Source organism: Idiotropiscis lumnitzeri, chromosome 18 (genome assembly GCF_059441095.1).
Source record: "Idiotropiscis lumnitzeri isolate Australia: NSW breed Sydney's pygmy pipehorse chromosome 18, RoL_Ilum_1.0, whole genome shotgun sequence".
Lineage (NCBI taxonomy): Eukaryota > Metazoa > Chordata > Actinopteri > Syngnathiformes > Syngnathidae > Idiotropiscis > Idiotropiscis lumnitzeri.
In genome coordinates this window covers 14,044,990-14,067,337 of record NC_142408.1, presented here as the reverse complement: position 1 = coordinate 14,067,337, position 22,348 = coordinate 14,044,990, and the positions used below count along the sequence as shown (strand labels likewise).

At 38.6% G+C, this 22,348-nt stretch overlaps 2 protein-coding genes across 5 annotated transcripts in view; both read left to right on the top strand.

The window, feature by feature from the left end:
- Nucleotides 1-714: 714 nt before the first annotated feature.
- Nucleotides 715-15,770, top strand: dcp2 (decapping mRNA 2). 2 transcript variants are annotated; one of them, XM_088281803.1, is made up of 12 exons: nt 715-963; nt 4,799-4,858; nt 4,946-5,097; nt 7,117-7,244; nt 7,349-7,447; nt 7,546-7,698; nt 7,791-7,903; nt 10,137-10,241; nt 10,480-10,579; nt 11,341-11,445; nt 11,540-11,591; nt 13,413-15,770. In XM_088281803.1, the coding sequence occupies exons 3-12, from the start codon at nt 5,043-5,045 to the stop codon at nt 13,544-13,546; spliced, it is 1,044 nt and encodes a 347-aa protein (XP_088137929.1). In that variant the 5' UTR covers nt 715-963; nt 4,799-4,858; nt 4,946-5,042; the 3' UTR covers nt 13,547-15,770. The 2 variants fall into 2 exon arrangements, with proteins under 2 accessions (XP_088137929.1, XP_088137927.1); XM_088281801.1 differs by lacking the exon at nt 4,799-4,858 and having other exon boundaries at nt 716-963.
- Nucleotides 15,771-18,316: 2,546 nt separating this feature from the next.
- ythdc2 (YTH domain containing 2) overlaps nt 18,317-22,348 on the top strand; it is a 40,715-nt gene continuing 36,683 nt past the window's right edge. For all 3 annotated transcript variants that reach the window (XM_088281990.1, XM_088281989.1, XM_088281988.1), the window contains exons 1-4: nt 18,317-18,437; nt 18,898-18,964; nt 21,287-21,449; nt 21,548-21,638. In XM_088281990.1, the coding sequence (XP_088138116.1) occupies nt 21,293-21,449; nt 21,548-21,638 (248 nt within the window). In that variant the 5' untranslated portion in view covers nt 18,317-18,437; nt 18,898-18,964; nt 21,287-21,292. The remainder of the gene's footprint in view (nt 18,438-18,897; nt 18,965-21,286; nt 21,450-21,547; nt 21,639-22,348) is intronic.

Here is a 22,348-nt window from a genome sequence, read left to right as displayed (position 1 = left end):
AAGAAAATAGTGCTACTGCTTTGATATTGATATTGGATACTTCGGATTGGGTCACGAAAAGAGCTCCATCACCTCTGTCTCAGTAATGAATTGTCACCGCGAGTCAAAATCCAGGGCATCAAATCTTGTATATACAGGCGTCAGCCTTATCCACGCGTATTTTCTTTTTCTTTTTTTGGGGGGGGAGGGGGGCTCCCATGTTGCGATGGTTCCTAAATGGGATCCGAGAACCCGTAGATATGTGTTACATTATTTCAGATAGAAGAACGCTGGTGTGCATTGAGAATTCGTATCCTGACCATTTGTCCTGTTTTAAAAAGAGGAATACAAAATAATGTGCAGGTATTAAGTAAAGAAGTTGACCGAGATCCAAATCACAGATGCCTTTGTTAGTGGAGTGTATGTGTACAAGCAGTAACCCCAAACCTCTAATGAAGTGTCGATCAAAATAGGAACCATTCATCGACACAGTACTTGGCGCTAAGTATACACATCAAAATTAATTTATAGGGAATTAAATTTTGAAAAAAAAATAGTTTGCTCTCACATTTACGGAATGAGGCCGAGAAATTCAGTACTCTCGTAAACTTGATATTAATTCACAAACGTCTGACAAACTTGATACATGACGCTGCATTGTTTTTGATGGGCATCACGACAAACCAATCACATTCAAAGAAATAATTCGCGCTATGTTCTGATTGGATGGGTGACTTCCTGTTTTCGTAGCTCCCTGGTAGTCGCCTGGGTAGGTCCGAGACAATATTTACAAGTTTTTATCGACTGTGGAGTCGGGCGAGGGCTCCTTCGGTAAGAAGGATGTAAGTGGAGACACGTGGTTGTAGCTTGGCCCACCTATGGCTTTTGTTCTAGTTCGTTTTAGGCTAGAACCTCAATGTTTTCGACTAACATGGAAACAAAAAGAGTCGAAATCCCCTCTGGAATACTGGACGACCTCTGCAGGTAATCTGATGCTTATGTCGTTTGTAAACCATTTTTATAGAAGTAATTATTGTTGGTATACATTATTTCTGTTTTACTTCTATATTCAGTGCATTTCATAACGATATTGGTGTCTAGTGTCTGTAGTGCAAAATATCGTTAGGAAAGCGAAGCAACATTTATTTTCTCGGTCTCTTTTGTATAAGAAACCGAGTTCTGTACCTGCTTGCCCAATCCCACGCCATTACTCTAGTTGAAAACTGGATTTAAAAACAATAGAGGCTGGAGTTGAATGAACGATAAATAACGTCATCACTGCTTCTGTATGTCTTATTTTCTTTGTCTTTACCTGAGGAAGCATTTCTTTTGGAGAGTGCAGACCTCCTCCAAGGCTTGTGTTCGCGTAAAAACTAATGCAGTAGAAATCCCACAGCACCTTGGATTAACATAGTCATCGTTAAAAAAATAACTGCAAATACTAATTATGTTGTAAATATAACAATTCAAGATAATGGGGAATGAGGGCATACAGCGGACTTAAAAGCATTCATATCCCTTGAACGTTTTTAAAAAACGTTTCATTTAGATTTCATGTTGATAGACCAACTTTAAGTGGAAAGAAAATGATACACAATTTAAACATACGACAACTAACAAATAGAAATAGCTTCTAAGTGTTGCATACAACTTCATTCTGCCCCCTTAACTCTGATACTCCTAAAAAATCACAACTTTTAAAGTACCAAGTAATACCCGCGTCCACCTAAACTGACGGAATGTGCAAAGATTGTTGATCACATAAACATACAAGAGGCCCATGATAACTTAAAGAAAAAAAATCTAGAGCTCCATGGCTCAGGTGGGAAAATCTTTTAATTATGTACTACATAAAAAAGTTTTTGCCTTTTCGGCTTAATGCAAGAAGCTACGTGTAGCCAAAAAACGGATACTGCACAGCCCCACCATTAAACATGGGGTTTAGGATGCTTCTCTTCAGCGCCAACAAGGGAGACAGTTCAAGGAAGACAGTCCATGTTGATTGGAAGCTAGATGGAGCCAATGCAGGGAAATTTTGGACAAAACATTGTCTGAGTCAGCAAAAAAGACTTAAACAACAGTGCTATTAAACATACATCCAGTGCTTCAATAAATTGGTTTCGATCAAAACATATCCAAGTGGTAAAATGCCCTTCTCAAAGTCGAGACTGAAATTTCATTGAAAGTCTGTGGCAAGACCTGAAAAATGTTATTCATTCAAATTGCTCTTGGAAAAATGACTGCAAACTGTAGTCTCGAGATGTGCAAGGCTGGTAAAGACATAGCCGAGAAGATTCTACAATGCAATAATTCAGGGGACTGAATACCTTTGCACGCCACACTTTTCCAGTTTGTACTTGTTAAAAAAAATAAATAAAAAAAGAAACCCATATAATCTTCCTTCCGGTTCACAAGTATGTTCAATTATGTTTGTCTTTCACATGAAAACTCATGCATCCATCCATCCATAATCCAAGCCGCTTATGCTCAATGAAATACATTTATGTTTGTGGTTGTCAGGTCAAAAAATGTGGAAAAGTTTGAGTGGTTTGAATACTTTTGCAAGCCACAGTAATTACGTATTAAACATATTCTTGCCCAGATCTTGCTATATGTTCTAATTGAAAGTAAACAAACTGGTCCTTATATAGAAACATGAACGGAAAAAGATAAGAATGTTCTTTTCGACGATACTCCAGATATCTTTTAATTTTACAGTATTTTTTTTGTTTTGGTTGTAGATGGTGCCATCACTTACCAACCAATCAATCAAACAAACTTTTTTTATTAAGCACTTTTCATACAATAAAATGCAACTCAGAGTGCTTTACTTATTTAAAATCGATCCCCTTCCACCACTCAGCCACACAAATGCATAAATGTACACATAGGTTAAACACTCATGATGGTCGATACTGCTTTTTTTTCAGACGGATACCAGAAGGCGTACTCAACTCTTGAGTACTCACCAATACCGATACCAAGTAGTTTTAGAATTTGGTATAATGTGCCTATTGCCTTCTGTTTTTTGTCAGGACTTGTGCTGCTGATTTCAATGATATATGTAAACCTGAAATGGTCTTTTGGGAAAGAACGTAGAGTGAGACATGACAAGAGTAAATTCAAATGGAGTTAAAAGCATCTGCGTCTCGGTTTTGACCAGAGCTGGGCACTTGACCCTTTTTTGCCAGTCAAACCGCCGCCCCCCGCCCTCCGGCCGCTATCTCGGTCCCCATCTGGCCTTGACCCTCCGGCCTTATTCATAAAAATAGATTATTATGGTTTTATTTGATACTACTACTTCTTATTCGTCTCCTCCTTCTTTTTTCTTCTCCGCGAATGTGCCCAATGCAAGTAAGTATGCGCAATTGATGTTATAGGTATCGAGGAACCTTTTTTTCTTTTTTTTTTAATTTTTCACCCTCCGCCCCAAAAATGGGCGTCTGGTTGGGTCGGACCGTTCCGCCCCCTGGACGGACTGCCCAGATCTGGTTTTGACCCAAAAGAGGATTGGGCGGATTCTGGCTATTCTTTTTTAATGATTAAAAACCTACCAGTATGTTCATACAAATCAAGGCATGTGAACTAATCATTTTGGCCATATACTAGGGCTGGGCGAGATGACCTAAAATCAATATCGCGATAAATTCTGCAATTTCACCTCGATGACGATGAATGCACGACAAATTCCCCCTGAGAACCAAAATCAAAATAAATGCAGGAAATGCATATTAACTGCTTTTTTTATTGACCAACTGGTACACATTACTTTCAATGAAAAATAAAAATACAAAAATCATTTGAATAAACATTCAAAATAGCTTGCTTTGCATGACTTGAACAATGTCACAAAGAACAGGAGAAAAAGGGTACCTCTCACAAAATCTTTTCCTGCAAATAGATTGTGCCGAGATGCTGTAATGCCATTTGCAAAGGCCTAGATTTGTGTAAAGGTATCTTGTAAACAATATAAATAATGCCATGTGCAAAGGAGCTAGTCGCTTGTAAACAAAATGCTAAATAGAATGGAAAAAAATGTCAATGGAATGCCAATGCCAAATAAACGCGTGTGCTTCATCAGGAAAATGTGCCGTCTCGAGTACTCCCGTGCTCAGTCGCCACTTGTCGTCTATGTAATGCACATTCAGGCTCAAACAGGGATCCATGTTGCGACTCTACCACAAGTCGGATGTGGATGCAAAATGCTTGACATGTCTCCGCTCCCTTCCCGATGTTGTTCATATCGGGAAGTGCAAATATTTTCGTACCTCTTGTCGGCTACGTTCATGAGGCGTTTAAATCCTGTGCGCTCCACTGTAACTAGAGGAGCTCTATCTTTAGCTATGTGCTAGGCTATCGCGTCCACCACTGAGACGTTCTCTCGTATGATGTCGCCTCCGTTAGTGGGCTGTTGTCACTTGTCCAACCTTGCTTCTCACTTTGAACTTTTAGCACAAGCTTCAAGACAACAGCATGGTTGTGTTGTGGGTGGTGAAAAAGAAAAGGTTGGACGCGCTGTTTCAGGTGCTTACGACGCATTTTGTAGTTCATGTTCTTTTGCTCAAACATAGTCTTTATGGAACCCAGAACATTTCCAAACAACAGATGTCCAATTTCTTTTCGGGACAAGCGCGACAGGAACAATTTCAACTAACGTTACTTCGTCAGCCGCTTCAGGATTTGAATCGCCAGCTACGAACGCGTCTTCTGTTTACATTCTTCTACAGCGTATGAGTCACGTGACTACAAGCGCTGTAGCTGTCTTAAAGATGCATGAACATCGCCACAGACAGAAAATACTTTTCTTTTTCTTTTTTAGACACCGAATTTACCGACATGGGCAAAATGATGTCGGTCATTCTAATACATTTCGGTAACGGTAAATTTTCGGTTTATCGCCCAGCCCTACCATATACCAGTTGTGCATTTCTTTACCACTAATAATTCCCGTCCTCTGTTTGTATAGTCGATTCATCCTACACATTCCCAGTGAGGAAAGGGACAACGCTATTCGAGTGTGCTTCCAGATTGAGTTGGCACACTGGTTTTACCTGGACTTCTGCATGCCAAACACACCGACCGCTCCTCACTGTGGGATAAGAGACTTTGCCAAAGCTGATATCCTTTCTCCCGATTGGTGATATTGCCTGCTGGATTTTTCCAGCACCTCGTGATGTACTGCTCTGCAATCACATTTTTTAAATTTATTGAAGTTCATTGGCTGGAAATGCCATTAATCTGTCGCAAAATAAAATTGTAATGTGTTTTCAATTGGAGAAATAACTTTCTGTAAATTTATTAAAACACATTCAGTAATTCCATGACGATAATTAGAGAACAGTTTTGGTCACATTTTCTCCATTAATTTACATTGCGCTGCTCGTTCTGGTATGTACGCTTTGGCCTCCTGGGCACATTATAAGACAAACGTAAGGACATACAGCTAGTTGTTCTTTGCAGAGGTTGAAGAATATATGTCTGTTAATATTGTTACGTGTACATGTTGCTGGTTTTCAGATCCATTCATGAATGAATTGGCTCAGGTTGAACAGGTTCAACAATAAATTCCACAAAATGTTGACTGTAAAATCAGAATTAATGAGAGTAATCTAGGCCAGATGCTTAAAAACACTCAGCAGTAAAAGGAAACGGAAAGGAAATGCATTACAGGGGACGGAGTTCTGTTCCTACTGGCACATTTTACTACGCACTTCAGTTTTCCTGGAATGAGTTGGCTAAAACCGTGTGATTTTGGCAATGTATTATGGGTGTATTGGTCAGTAGCTACAAAAAACTCCTTACTGTTGAACGTACACTCCTGCTGCTTCTCCAAACGCCGAACCTGCCTACATTGAAGAATAGAGTGTGGAAAATAAAATGACAATCTAAATGTCAAGGCTAATGTGTAGTATTTGACAAGATTAAAGAATCGAATGTAGTCAACCCATATCAACTCAACTCGCCACTGCTAAAATCTATCCGCTACCCGAATGACAAATTTTACTGGGTGTTGAAAATATTACTTGCTCCTCAGAACCATTTAAAGTATTCATAGTTGAAAAATTGGCGCGTTTTAAAAAGCAAAAATAAATGTTGCTCTGTGGTTCAAAACACATCATGTTGGATCATGGACAGTGCAGTTCAAGTGCTGATTGGGCAAAACGCAATGTAAATGGGTATTTATCGCGATTAAAAATATTGACTCGGATGAGAATATAGTCTGTAGTAGGAGGGCATCTATTAATCAATAAACCATCAAGTAATAGAAAAGCAATTTTTTTTTTCAAATAATCGAATCGTTTCGCGACCTTGTTCAATATCATGTTGTAATTTCAGCTACTCGAAGGTAAATATTTGCAGATTTCTGTAGTCCTACATGAAACCAGACTAATTATTTTTGTGTTAAATCCAAATACATATGCCAACATCTGTTTTTACTTGGAAAAGAGTGATCAACATGTTTGCTCTTTTTCTGGCATGTTAGGAACCAAACCAGTGACACAATCGTCATCAATTCGTGTTTGTGCCTTTACTGCACTGCAATTTTTATTTATTTATTTTTTTAATAAAGGGATCGAAACAAATAACAACAGATGAATCAATTATTAAAAATATGTTGGTTGTAGCCCTAGTCTGTACATAATAGAATGGCGTGGCACTATTTAATTTTGGGGGGGGGGAATGTGGCTTTGTATATTCTAAACCAGGGGTGGGCAAACTTTTTGATTGGCGGGCCACAGTGGGTTCAAAAATTTGACAGAGGGGCTGGAATAGGAGCAGATGGGTGGAGTGTTTTGGTAACCTCACCTCATCGGAGAAAAAAAAATACATTTAATTTAATGAAAATGAATAAAAACATTACATCATTATATATGTCTTTGAAAAACCACAGTATTTATAAAATAAAACATGAACAAGGTTTATTCATTTAATTTTTTTCAAGTTCAGCGGGCCTGATTAAAACATTTAACGGGCCGCATGTGGCCCCCGGGCGGTAGTTTGCCTGTTCTAAACAGAAGTATCGTGAACAATTGTAGGATGTGCAGTGGGATACACTAAAGTCATTTATAAAAAAAACATTCTAATATCTAAATGTTAGTTTCAAGAACACTTGAGCTTTCCTTGACGGCAACAAACTTTTCCAACACTGTCCATTCCTCTTGCCCCACGGGGAAGATGTGCAGAAGGTCCTTGAACAGTGGAAGGAGTACAAGATGGGTGTTCCTACTTATGGAGCAATCATTCTTGATGAGTCATTAGAAAGAGTGAGTTTTATTCAGCTACACAATCAGCTTTTAACTTCACTTGTTTCTGTTTGTGACATTAAACGTGCAACATTAAATTACTTTTTGTTTTTTTTTTCCTCCAGGTATTGCTTGTTCAGGGCTACCTTGCAAAATCAGGATGGGGCTTTCCCAAAGGGAAAGTGAATGAGGATGAAGCACCTCATGATTGTGCCGTTCGTGAAGTGAGTCGTTTGTTCTTTGCCCGTAACTGACCACGGGACAACTGGAGGCACGAGGAAATATCTTCATAGCTTACAGTATGTACTCTGTTTCTTGCCAGGTGTTAGAGGAAACAGGTTTTGACATTAAGAATCGTATCGGCAAAGATATGTTTATCGAGCAGAAAATCACTGACCAGCTTGTGCGGCTCTATATCATACCAGGAGTATCCAAGGATACAAAGTTTTATCCCAAAACGAGAAAGGAAATCAAGGTAGGATTTTTTTTTTGGGGGGGGGGGTTGTTTAATTTAGTATTGAGTTATTAAAGAGCTGATTATTTAATTATCTTTTGTTTCTTTTTAAGAATATTGAGTGGTTCCCAATTGAAAAGCTGCCATGTCACAGGAACGACATGACCCCAAAGTCTAAACTTGGGCTTGCTCCCAACAGGTTTTTCATGGCCATTCCATTTATAAGGTAATGTAAGTGAGGAGAAAAGCGTGGTTGTTTGATTTTAGTGTTAAAACTACTCTGATGTGTAATTGAACGAGAAGTAGTTGCCCTGGAATGTGAATTGTTTGGCTGTTGTCTTTCTCATCCGTTCCAGGCCAATAAAATCAAGGTAGAAGCAAAGCTGGGCAGTCCGCCCCGAGGGTGGAACGGTCTGGCCCTCTGGCCCGGTTGGGCGCCCATTTTTGGGGCGGGAGGTGGCAGGTGACAAAAAAAAGGGACTCGACTAAGTAAGGCTAGAGGTGGATTTTAGTCCGGCCCACTAATTGGCTCGCGTGCGTGGGATGTGGTCACGAGGCGGCCAAAAGTTCATCTCAATCTACCCGGCGAATTGGACAAACGACAAAAATTGCCTCGGAACGTGTCAAAAGCGCACAAGTGCGTACTGGCTTGCATTGGGCACATTCTTGGAAAAGAAGAAAGAAGACAAATGAGACGAAGAAGGAGACAGTGACTTTAAAAAGACAAAATAACAGTGGTGAACAAACACATCATTGTGCCTCTCGTTTACATAATGAAAGTCGTCCTAAAAAATATTGAACTTTAAGTGAGGGTGAACTTCAAGACCATTTACAAGAAGTGTTGTAATGTTTCAATAAGTACATAAAAAATGATGTCGGGCTGAAAAACAATCTAATTGCGATATATTTCTTTACAAATGCAAGCAATAAATCGGTATTACAATAAATAGCTTTATTATACGTAAAATGAAGGCAAATTAAGCATGAATTTACATGAATGACAGTTGTACGTCAATTGCAGTTGTTAAATGACGAAACACTTTGACTTGCAGTCTGTTAAGCGTTCACTACAACAACCTGACAAAATTCTACCAAAGTCAGTCAATCAGATTACAAAAATTGTGCAAACAAATATGTGACTTTATCATTTCAACTTTTCCTGAAACAATGTTATATATTGTGGACTGTGAACTTATTTTTCAACTTGTTAGTTCAAAATTACAGCCTTTGCAATTTGAAAATTGCATTCTGCTACATTGCGTAATTTCATTGCTTGCACAGCCCGAATTAGAATGTAAGCATAAAACAATCATATCATGACCGTAATTCTTTTTCGTTTGGCTCATCCTGTTAGGGGTTGCCACGGCGTGTCATCCCCCAAAAATAATAAATTGCGTCATGAACTCTGATATGTTCAATTGCATACATGCTATATCACAAATCCAGCTGCCTTATAATAATGTCAGGTCAAAATGGTTACAGCTCGCCCTTTCCCCTCCCTCCATACAATGGCCAATTCTATTTTCACTCATGGATGCAAAACTGCTTCACCAATCTGCCATGTTATATTTTTCTGTTGGTGTGTGCCACATGCTGCAGACACATTCCCATACTCAAGTTATGTGCTGCTAGCACTGACAATGTTGTTGGCTGACACTAATCTATGCTTCCAACACTGCTTTACCTCACCGCAGCTTTTGGCTTTGTGTGGTGGAGAGATCATGTAAAATTGCCAAATTGTTGTGTCGCAATTCTCCAAAATTCAGAAACGGTTGCTTACAAACACATTTGGGGAAATCTGCAACTAAACAAAAGATTGCCATGGTTGTATAATTTCAGGTATTGTAAAACTAAAGGTTTGCCTGTGCAAAAATGGCCGACCGGCCCACCCAGGAATTGTCTGCTATAAGGAGTTTAGAGGAGAATAGATTTGGTATTGCACACACAATGTGATTTATGAAAAATGTGATGAATTGTGACGACTGATTTAGCATCTTTAGATACTTTGTCAGAAAGGAAGGTGCAAGCGGCATGTGTAACAATGACACATTGACAAAATGAGATCTGAGGAAAATAGATATTTCCCGCTTGCGTAAACATTGTTAAAAAGTTAAGCCATGCAGTTTTTGACTTTGTGGTCCATCTGAGGGCTCACTTACAGCAGGTCAGAAGAAGGATTCCGGCCATATCACCAATGACAGGGTGCCTAAGTCCGGTCTTTGAGAGCCTCTATCCAGCCTGATGTAGATGTTTCGCTCCTCTGCAGAAGCCTAATAACTATTCTGATGGTTGGAATCAGGATTCATGACGCATCTAAAACAGGCTGGATAGTGGCTCTCGACGAACAGACTTGGGCGCCCCAAACGTGACATAATTCCTTCCATCTGGTTCATTTCAGCCAACTGTATTGTAGGATTATAGTCATCTATCGTCAAACATTTGCTTCTTCCCTTTTGCAGGCCGCTAAGAGAATGGATTAGCAGGCTGAAAGGTGAAACTCCAGATAGCGATGATGACTTTGCAAGCAATGGCGCCACTCCAGGCAAAACCTCAGACAACACACGGTAAATGCAGCTCATCAGTCTCCATTTTATTGGTAACGTTGCTATATTAGACAACAGTTCAAGAGGTGATGATTTGAATAGATAGAATTATATATCCTGTAATTGTTTTGTATAAATGTAACATTTTGGAGTAGATTAAGGCAAATCTTTCTTTGCCACCGTCAGTTGAATGTCAGCCCCATCAATAGAATACTGTACTTCTACCCCTCAATGTGTTGCTGTTCCCTTTTTCTCTTAGGTCAAAATCTCGGCGCATTGCTGCTATTGAAGTATTTCCTGGAGATGCTTTTGCCAAATACAAGCAGCAGAAGGAGCTGTACCAATATGAACTGAACCAGGTTTGCACAGACAAGTGACCTTGACACATTTATCTCTAGTTCTAACGCTATTCTGCTGTTTGAATGTATGTATTTAGCAGAGCTGAGCAGAACGGTCCGACCCCTCCTGCCCAGCCGGGCGCCCAGTTTTGGGGCGGAGGGTGACAAATTTTAATAAAGGGTTAACTTAACAAAGGTGGTTGATTTTGCCCTATCCGAAGAATTGGCCCTCGTGTGTGTGTGATAGCAATACCACAATCCCTATAACACCAACAGTGTGTACTTACTTGCATTGGCCACGTTCGTGTAAAAGAAGAAAGAAGAAGAATGGGATGAAGACATAGGAGACAAATAAGATCATAATAAGCCCATTACAAGCGGATTCGAATAGTAAATTAGGCAGCTAATGACGTAAATAAACCTCTGCCGTCAGCATTTTTCCCGCGGCGGTTTCATGCACGGGCGCTTTTGTTTTTTTCGCAGTAGGGGAGTGTAATGGGGTCGGGGGACACCGACAATTTTTATGGATAAGGCCGCTGGGTGGAGGCCTGAACGGTCCAGAGATCGCGGCCGGAGAGTGGTGGACTGACTGGCAAAAAAGGGTCAAGTGCCCAGCTCTGGCATTTATTTTACTTGACTGCCTTTTTACGCCAAATAACAAATAAATGCTGATGAAATTGGATGAGTTGAAATTTAGCCGTAATCATCCGAGTGGTGGGGTCCAGAGCATTTGGCTCTGAATTATTCTATGGTTGCTGCATAAATTTGTATCTTTTGTGTAGAGCCAACACTTAAAAGGCAATGGGAAGAAATGCCAAGAATTACCTTATCTAAAGAAAGGACTAAATGAAAATGGATTTAGCACCCAGCAGATCAAAATATTATCAGTAAGTACACAATGTATTATTTAACTCTGGTTGGATCTTGTTCTCATTTTTTATTGACTTAAACCTAATGTCATTTCATTTACTATTCATACAGAAGGAAGATAAACGGCTTCAACCCAGAAGACTACAAGACAGATTTGAGAAAGGTATGTTTTGTAAGATTCTTGGCACCTTCAGTCCAACACACCGAAAACAGCTTTTTCAGTGTTAAATTGACAATATGTTCAATCTGGTTTGAAATTCCTAATTCTGGCTGACTGTGGTGATGTGATAAGATTGTAGGGTCAAGAATGAGTGGACAATAGCGTCATGGGCATCCGAAGGCACCGATGCTTGTAGGGTGTGAATGGCGAACCTGTTTTCTGACTTCACAAAACTGACATGTAGACCATGAAGCTAAAAAAATTCTCATTTCAGCTATTTGCATTTACCACATTGTAATTGGGATACAGTGCATCCTTTGACTCATTTTAGGTGAAAAACCTTCATCAAGAATTTAGTTTGTTAGCTTGATTTGTTGTTTGTGTCTGCTTTATTTAGTCTTTATTAGGACTGTGACGATAATTCGATATCTATATGTATCGCGATAGTTGGGTGAGTGATATCAATGGAAAATGGTATCGATAAATTATCGATCCCCCCAAAAAAACAACGGACCACGGACGAAACGACCCGTAGCTCTAGCACACAAGACCTCCGTCGCAAGGGAGGCGGGCGTACGTAGCAGTGAAGCCGCTAACAAGCACCCTCCGCGGACACGCACTGGATGAAACGGCCCGTAGCCCCAGCACACGTGTGTTCCGTCTCAAGAGAGGCCAGCGTGCGCTGTACATTTTAAAATAAATCAGAATTCAGCCCTTTTCCCTGTTTTATTTTCAATAGTTGTTGTAAATTCCTCATTACTGCTCTGTTTATATATATATAGATCTATATATAGATATAACATATATATAGATCTATATATATAGATCTATATATATATCTATATATAGATCTATATATGTATATAGAGAGAGAGCGAGAGAGAGAGAGAGATAGATAGATATGACACAAATGCCTACCGTTATAGTTTACAGCCATATCGCCCAGCCCTCATCTTTATCATTCCAATCAAGAATTTCCACATATTATACGGGAGACAATGTCCAGTATATCACCTAGCAAAGCAAAGTTAAGTCTCAATTTTCAAGCAAGAGACCAGTTTTCCTCCTGTTTGGCTTACCTTTTTATATTTTATATATTCTATTGTTTTTCTTTTTATATTCTAATCTATCGACAACCCCAATTCCATTGAGAGTTGGGATGCTGTGTAAAATTAATATAAAAACAGAATGCAATGATTTGAAAATCATGTTTGTTGACATTTAATTGAATACACCACAAAGACAAGATATTTAATGTTCAAACTGATAAACTTGAATGTTTTTCAACGGAATACTTGGAATTTTATGGCCATAACAAGTTTCTTCTTATCCATCTGCTCAGTCAGGGATACAGGGCTATGATCAGGCACTTGTAAGAATGTCCCAGTCTTTAACTTTAAATCTGTCCACATTAAACACGATAAAATAATTAAGTCTAGCATTCACCTTAAAAGTTAGAATGGTGAATATAATCTCTGCGGGATGAATGCAACTCACGCCAAATGTCAATTATCCCCATTTCTGTCAGATAAGATTTCATTTTCCTCGTAAGTGGAGTGATTTGGCCAGTTGGATTTGAAGAGTCCAGTTTGTGATCAAGACTAAGTCAAAGTCTCCAACGCGGATGACCAAACCCTGACAATCAAGCATTAAATTTAAAACCTTCCTGTAGAATTGCCAATCACTCCCTGGCGGCGCGGACACATTAATCCCTAATATTTCTTTTTAAATTTTGTGGTGCGTGACATATATGAGGATTCCTTGAGTGTGGATGTATGTCTTCCCATACTTGTGTGTACTCTTAACGAACGTCTCTTTGTACAGATGGGACTCCATGCACCTCTCTTAATGGTCAACAGACTGCCCATCAAAAAGACTTGGAGCACCTCCTGTCATCCAAAGCTTTCCTCACTTTTAAATTTGACAAAGATGCCATTATGCGATGTTTTAACTTCTGACATGGCGGCCAAAGTGGTATGCCTCTCCTGGCATATGATCCAACTCTGGCCTTTCGGAGTTTTGTTAACCTGGCACTCCAGAGAAGGGTATTTAGAAATGTGCCCCTCATATTTTTTTTCTTGTCAGTTTCACATGGCATCACGTTCAGTGTAAAGAACGTTTTCATCCAGCAACCTTCCTCAGTCTGGACTTCAATGTCAGATATGTGAGTACAATGGCCTGTATGATCTACAGGAAATTATTGTTCAGCTGTTCTTATTTGAAGAATTGGTAAATACACTTTAGTCTATCTGTAGTCTCTAGTCTAGTTGCAGTTTTCTTTTGAATCCTTAAGGAAAAATTGATATTAAGATTGTCATTGGCTTTACTACCAAATAACTCATGGTTTTATAAATACTGTTGATATAGAATGTGATGTATTTTAGTGATACAAAAGTGCACTCGGTCTTATTTTGAAAGTTGTGTCAAACCGTGTTATATAGAAGTTTATGGTTACCATTATTAAAATGAATTAACAATCAGAATGGGATTAAAAACACAACTTTTTTTAAAATCCCATTAAGTGATCTGTATCCTAAATTAGTCACCCACCTTGAGGTTACCTGGCAGGCTGGCATGTTTGCTGATGCCCAAGACAAATGACATTATTTTATTTTGAATTCCCGAGGCATGTGACTTTTTACACCACATCTGTCAATTATTCTGACACCCAAAAATATTTTAGTGACATTTATTCTTTTTAATAATTGTAACCAGTGACTTCCACATTTTATCATTCGACTACTTGGTAAAATGCGTATCACTGTGTACTCGTTTGACTGGAAACATTTGGCTGTTCTTTGCTGCCAACCAATGGATTCCAATTTGTTAGACGTGTTCTGCTACAGATGTTATGTTTGCTAGATTAAAGAGAAAAGAAATTTCCACAGTAAACCCCTCGAATCGCTGGGTTAGACTAAGTACCTCCCTCTTACATTAACTCCACAATGATTTGCTTACTTTTATGTTGAAACCAAGTAGTCACATTTTGTTATTTCCCCACAGATATGTTGTACATTCATGTGAAATGACTGCATTTGAATGTGATTTGAAAGTTGGTTACTGTTTATTAATACCTTTTGTACAGATGGTGATACGTTATGCTACGGTGGAAAATGAGTGATTTGACTTCACAAATGTAAGATATAAATAAAGTAAGGTTTTCCATACAGTTTTTTTTAATGGCCATTCGGGGCAGTGACTGAGCAGATATATTTGATCACAATGGAAAATGTAGATAAATATACATTCCCAGGTCTGGAACCGAGTGAAATTTGCCCGCCGCCGCGCCAAATAAATACACTTTATGAAGTAGATTAGAGCGATGGTTAAGCATTGCACTTCCTAGCGTGCTTTGGTTGAACATGAAGGGGAGAAATTTTCAACCGCGTCATCCACCTCTGAGAGGTCAGTCTTCCCCCACTGAATCAACTCATTGCGGAATATGCACACGACACACAACACTTTAGTATATTTGGCCCAAACACCCGCTCCAAATGTTCCTAGCCTGGCTCGTCTGTCAAATTTTAGATCCTGATGTGGCCCACAAGTCAAAAACTGCCCGCCCTTGGCCTTAACCATATAGAAATTATGCAGACAAAATATAACAAGACTGTGCACACTGGAGATAAAAGAGCAACACTTACAAGCTTGAGCAATGTACATTGGAGAAATACAAAACATGGTCATTTGATTCTGAAGAAAATGTTTGGAATCATGAAAAAAAAAAACACTCACCACTAGTACTTTGTTGCACCAATTTTATAACCGCTGCCTGTTTCAGAGGAATGGATTTTATGTTTGGTCAACAGTACTCATCATCAATCTGCCTCCGTTTTCTGATTGTGTTTGCCTGATCAGCATTGCAGGTTGATAACCATCTCCCTTTTTCTTTTTTTTTTTTTTACATCTCATGTGTTGATGCCATGATTTATGTCGGTCAATTTAGTGCAACAACTGTCTGTAAATTTACAGTGTGATTTCCTATTTTTTTCCCTCAGAACATAATGATTCCATATTTTTCTCTCAGCATGGTCTACAAATGTAAGTTACTGACTAAATTTTTTCTTTATTTCTTTTAGTGTTTCTTGAAGACAGAAATTTGGCATTTGAAATGACTTTTTTTTTTTTTTTTATGTTTGTTGTCCACTTTTTTTCCTACAATATTAAAACACTGAATGAACATCCTCTGTCCGAGACTGGTGATTCCATACTTTTTGCCAGGGGTTTTAAGCATCATTCCAAAAGCACAACGATAACACCAAGTAAAGATGCCTTAATGTGAAACAATGTTGGAAGATTTTAAGACTAAAATAACATGTGGGAAATGGGCAGAATTCCAGAGGCATGGCAACACTCTAAGATCCATTCGACAGGCTAAGACAAGATAAAGACCAATAGCAATCAACTTTGCATCTTGGGAAATTATGGATTATGGTGACGTAAATTCCTTTTTGGAAAATAAGAACGTATTTCACTCTCAAAGTGGATTACTACTGCATGTTTCGATTCAGAAATTAAGAATGCTTACACAATAGGGGAGATGGTGGTGGGGGTATTTTATTTTTTTACACAGGATGTTCGGAATGAAGGACTGCTCAGTATTCATAGAGAAGTTAGATGTAAGTAGGAGGCTGTACAATTGGGTGTTGAAAAATAGTAGTCAGGATGGGTAGACATTACTCAAATACATATAAACAGCTGAAAATGGTACCCCACTGGGTAGTATTTGCAGTCCAGTCCAGTTTAGTATAATGGTCAGTGACTTCTTTGATGAAGTGGAAAGTAACAACACAACTTCTGTAGGCAGTTGATGGGACCCTTTGGATGCGAGTATAAAATGTAAAATTATTCAAAAGAAAATACAAGCAGTGATTGAGATGGTATGGCACAGGTCAAACTGAGGATTTAATTGGTTAAGATGTTGCAACGATAAAATGAATGTTTTTCTCCAGATGTCATAAAGCTGTCTGTAATATTACACGGCCAAATAATTCAATTTTGGTGAAAACCTTGCCAGAAAACAATACACTGGGGAACATGAGAAGTGTAAAAAGATTAATAGCTTCAAAGATGTTTGACAGAAAGGAATAGGAGCTCCACCAGCGTATCATGTTGAAAATGTATCAGGTGAGAGTAACAAGAAAGGGCTCAATGGAACATTGTCAATGAAAGGGAAGGAGTGCTATATAAGCTTGAAGGTTGGTTTAGGCAGACCTGGAAACACAAAATCGAACACGAGACATGACGCTATTAATTTAGTTACTGAGTTTAATATTCATCAACTAAAAAATAAATCTAAATTGGCAGCAGAAAGATAAAGATAAAGATGTCCTTTATTAGTCCCACAATGGGGAAATTTGAAGTGTTACAGCAGCAAAGATAGAGCGGGAAAACTAAATACAACAACTTTATTCAGACAAGTTAATAGTTTTCACAGATGGCTTACATCTACATTTATATTTTTGTTAATTAAGAGTTTATTCATTAGTAATTCACATTTGCTTGGTGACAAAATTCCAACAGGATACAATATGACATAATATAGCAAAGATAAACAACAATGACGGGAAAGCAGTGAATTAAAACACAAATTATCGATACTAACACATATACAGTAGACACACAGAAAACAGCAGAACAACCACAGTCTCATGTTAGGTTGAAAGCTAAAGAATAAAAGTGTGTCATCAAACTAGTTTTAAAAGTGCAAAGAGAGCGGGTTTGCCTAACATTCAATGGGAAGTATTCCATAGGGAAGGACTGGCAAGGGAAAAGGCTCAATCCCCTCTGAGGCTCAGTTTATTCCATTGGCAACTCCAGCAGCATTTGGTCCATAGACCCGAGGCAGTGGTCAGGTGCGTAGGAGTGGAGGAGCTCAGAGAGGTATGCTGGGGTGAGGCCATTTAAAATTTGAAGATAACTAGCAGTATCTTAAAATGGACTCTGAAATGAACTGAGAGGCCAGAATAGGGGGTGTGTGCTTCTAACCCCAGAGCTCCAGTAAGCAGGCGAAGCAAAATCATTTTGCACCAAGATGAGACGCTTGAGGGTGGACTGGTTGACTCCAAAATAAAGTGCGTATCAGTAATCTTGCCGGGATGTAACGACAGAATGGATTACTGTTTCTAATTGCTGTTGAGATAGAAAGGACTTCACCTTAGCCAGCTGCCTAAGATGAAAGAAGCTGGATCGAACAACAGCACTGATTGCCGATCCAATTTAAAATCACTGTCCAATTTCAAATCTTAGTTTGAGACTGTTGTCTTTAGATAAAACGCCAGGGGGTCGTGGTCAACAGGTTGCATTGTAAAAGTGACAGAACACCATAACTGAAAAACAGTTTCTTCCAGAGAACCATCTCCATGCAGAACTCTCACACACAACTACCCTTACCTTGTAGAACAGCAACATAATGTATTTTTACGTATCCAATGTCATATTTATTTTCTATTTCATTATTTAATCTCTAATTAAACTAATTTATATATTTAACTAAATTATTGTTGTATTGCACTGGAGAGGGGAGCTCGCTAATCTCGTTGCACTGAGTACAATGACAATAAAGGGCTTTCTGATTTCTGATTCAGATTTAGGGCTGCAGCATTAATTTAAATTTTGAAGAGGTGGGAATATGCAATGATGGGTGGATGGATGGATGGATATAGCAAGTTCTCCCGTCTTTTTATTTACGAGTAATTTTCTGCCATCTGGCTATTCGACCGATTCACATTTGAGTCCGCTAGTTGGCGGTAATGCACCTAAATGCTGTTTGCCAAATGCCAAGCAAATCAAACAAGACGCCGAAGAAGAGGTCTCCTCTCCAAAGTGGTGGGAACACTTTCAAATGTGGTAAGATTGTATGTTTTGTTCAGGAATTAATCCATTCTCCGAACATTTGATCCTCAGTCATGTACTTTACATTTGTGGGATGACTGAAACTATCATTAATACCAAACACTGTCGTTTTCAACTGCTATTTTGTGAGCCGTCCTGCGAAGAGCTATGCTTTTCTCACAAGGAAATTTCCCACAGGGAAATTTTAGCTAATTTAGTCACTATATGAAACTATATTTTATAAGGTATTGTCACACCTGACCACAATTTCTGAGAATATGGTCTTTCGTCACATGTCTCAAGCGAGTCAGCGTATTTCTAAAGCAATACGTTGTTGTGGAGATTGATTGTGGGATCATCATGTGCAGTTTCAACTGTAATGTGAAATAAAAAAATAAGGCACGTGCGTTTAAATGACCCACAACAACTAAATTATTGTACCTGCAGATTCATAATCACTTATTGTATCCCTCAGCTGCAGTCTTCGGTAATGGCTCTCTGACCTTCCTTTTGAGATCTACAGTAATACAGCATCAAGACAGGTAAAAGTGTACACACAAAATGTGGCTTTGATGTAAGCAAGTATTATATGATCACTTTGATCATCAAACAATGACAACACCTGAAAGTTGTTTATTTCCTCTTCGGTTTGGCCTGGATTGCTCTGGCTGACATATTTAATATTTTGTAGATGTAAACATGTTCAACATTCAAACATGGTGTACAAATATGTCCAATTTTATTATAATTATTGAGACTACCTAGTTGTACGACTAGATAATGAATCATATTTACTTTGAAATTAATACAAGCAACACTGACACATTCACAGAACTCATTCAATGCCATCCATTTGCACACGCAACCTTAGAGTGCCAGCGATTTTAGAGCATTTTGACAATTTTTTCAAGACCCACAGAATATTGTATATTCTATTATTTATTATTTGTATGAAAACTACCAAATGAAAGAATAGACTCGTCTTTCATCTGAACATTTTTTTTTTTTTGTAAATTTTATCTTATTCCATTCTCTAACAGTCAGCAGTAGAGGTTGGCAATATACAGTATATCGTCATCAATATCATCGTCAATATTGCTTTAATGATGTGCAATTTTACATTATCAGGCATTTATAACGCCTCCAAAAGGAAAGAGAAATGAGTCTGTCGATGACCGCAAAATAGAAGGAAATGGTGAAAAAGTAATTTGGCAAATCAGTGCGCATTAACGGCAAAGTAGGAGGAAGTGATAAACCTTCATTCTGCGAATCAGCGGGCTGCATCCAGTCACGTGACTGTGATCGCAGCCTCGCAAACGTTTGAAATGTGGAGGAGAGTCCAGTCTCAGTGGGTCAATTAATTGCAAGATGGAAGTCCATGTCCCTTGTCTGTAGTGGTACATTCGCCTGATTTGTGCGGGCAGTGTGGGTTCAGTTCCCACTCAGTGACGTGTCTGTGTGTGCCCTGCGACTGGCCGCTGACCAGTTCAGGGTGTCGCGCGCCTTTCGCCCTAAAGTTAGCTTGGATAGGCTACAGCAACAATTTCTTTTATTGTCTGTGTTAAGGACCGTCCTCAAATTCCATACCTGTTATCCAAGGTGACGCATGTGGCACAAATCACCTTATATTGAATAAAAGATATTCTTGTCTCCGTTCTGACTGCTGCAGTAAACACCCTTTCACATTGTGACCCCTTAGTTGTTGGCAGTGGTACACCAGTACTTACTGCATCTCAAAATATGATGATTTCTGTCATTATGGAATAGTAGGAGACATTGAATTTACAGTCCCAAAAATAAATGTAAGTCTAGACATAATTAGAATTTCGTCATTATTAAATATTACCGTAGAAATATCTTTGTAATATACTATCGACAGAAGCCCAGGGTTCGATTCCAGACTGCTTTCCTACTATGGTTGCGGCGTGGTTCAATGGTGGAGTGGCTGTTTCCCAACATAGAGGTTGTGGGTTCGATCCCCAGACATTGTGACCATGTCGAAGTATCCTTGAGCAAGATACTAAACCCCCAGGTGCTCCTGATGATGGCTCACCAGTAGGTAGATGCAGCAGCAGTGTGAAGCTCTTGAGTATCTGAATAGGTGGAAAGGTGTGAAACAAGTGAAATCCCGTTTAGCATTTATGAAGAATTTTAAAATATAAACAAGTGCTACTGCTCAAAAACATTGTCTATCCATAATTGTTCTATGTAGCAGGAATATTTTTTGTAGAATATCGTCAAATTAGCTTTACCGAGTTATTTCGTCCACTTTGTCCAAAATCCGGAGAAATGCAGCTTTTTGTGTAATCAAAAAATGACTTTTATGCTATGTCTTTATTTTGTGACACCTCTAACACCTGAACAGTGGTTACCTACTATGAAGCAATTAATTCAACACTGAGGAATGGCTTTTTATTGCATAATAATTATCTGTTCACTGAAATATAAACACTGGAGTGACGCCAACTCAGCAGGGTGGCTCTGTCAGTGGCTAGTCACATGACAAACTTGGCATCCTCGTCATATTTCCAGGGTCGTTTTACTTTTTAGATTTACGACACATACATGCTTTTGGTTATTGTAATACATATATATGTTCCAGAGTCAGATGTATGTTTCAGATTGCCCGAGGAAATTTCAAATCCCATTCTTACTGATGAAATGTGCATGTGGCAATTGGTTCAACCATATGTTTACACCATAGAGACCTGAAAACGCTGCAGCGAACTCTATGTATTCAAGTTAGACAGGCTTGTCCATCAAAATATCCAGCGTTGAAATATTTTTAATCTTCTTCAGTCCACAACAGTATGGTAAAAATAATAAATATTTTGTGAGCTCAGTAATTTTATTTTGTGTTACAGTGCATCATGTCGCATTTCCGTCCAACTTTGCAAAAGCCACCCAAGAGTCAGAGGGCACAAAAGTCTTCTACCTCAAGCCGCTTCAAAGATATTCACATCAGTGAAGAAGTCAAAATTTCAATTAACTTGTCTCTGGAGAGGTTTCGTTACAGCGACCAGAAAGGTATGTAATATTTCCATAAAACAAATGTATAGCTTGGCGCCCTTTCCAATGTTAGCAGGAAGGAATGACAGTGCAAATCTGATCTCCTGAATGAACAGAGATGGAATTTCCCTCTTCGCTTTCCTCTAATGAGAGAGCCTTCATTCATCGTGCAGCACAGGCTTTGGGTTACATTTCTAAAAGCAAAGGGTAAGTATATTTTACTCGAACTACAGGATAGAAGGTATTTGAAGTGTTTTCATGAAGAGCTGTCGTGTTGTTGTTTTCATTAAGGATACATTGATAAGATCAACAAACAAGGTGCACAAACTACAGTTGAACCCCTAATATAAGTGTAAAGGGAAATAATTAGTTTCAAGATAAAACTGTAGCCATTGTAAAACCTTTATAGACCGTACAGTAAAATAGTAAAAAGTAACATTCATACACTCCTACTTGCCATGTAAAGAGTGTGAAAAGTGTAAAGAGAAGTTAACTACTGTAAAGTATAATAATTAAGAAACAGGAACAATAGATCATTTTGTATCTTTCTGGGCTAGCCTCTAGTGATGACAAAATGATTTTTTACACACAACTTGACTTTGCTAAAGGTCACTAATGGATGAATGGATAGCACCATCTAGCTAGCTTTAAACTGTGACAGCCAAGTCTTTCAAATAGATTGTACCTTTAAAAAAAAACAAAACTAATATATTATTGTAATTGTATCATTTCTTTTTGACCCCTGTTGCCTTTTAGCCATTTAAACTCTAAATATACCACAAATCACGAATCCCAAACACTTAAATATCTTACCTTGCAGAACAGCATTGTGATGTGTTTTTATTTACCCTATTCAGTACTAAATTCCATTGCACTCTCTTATTTATTTATCTAATTTATATATTTGTCTGTATTAT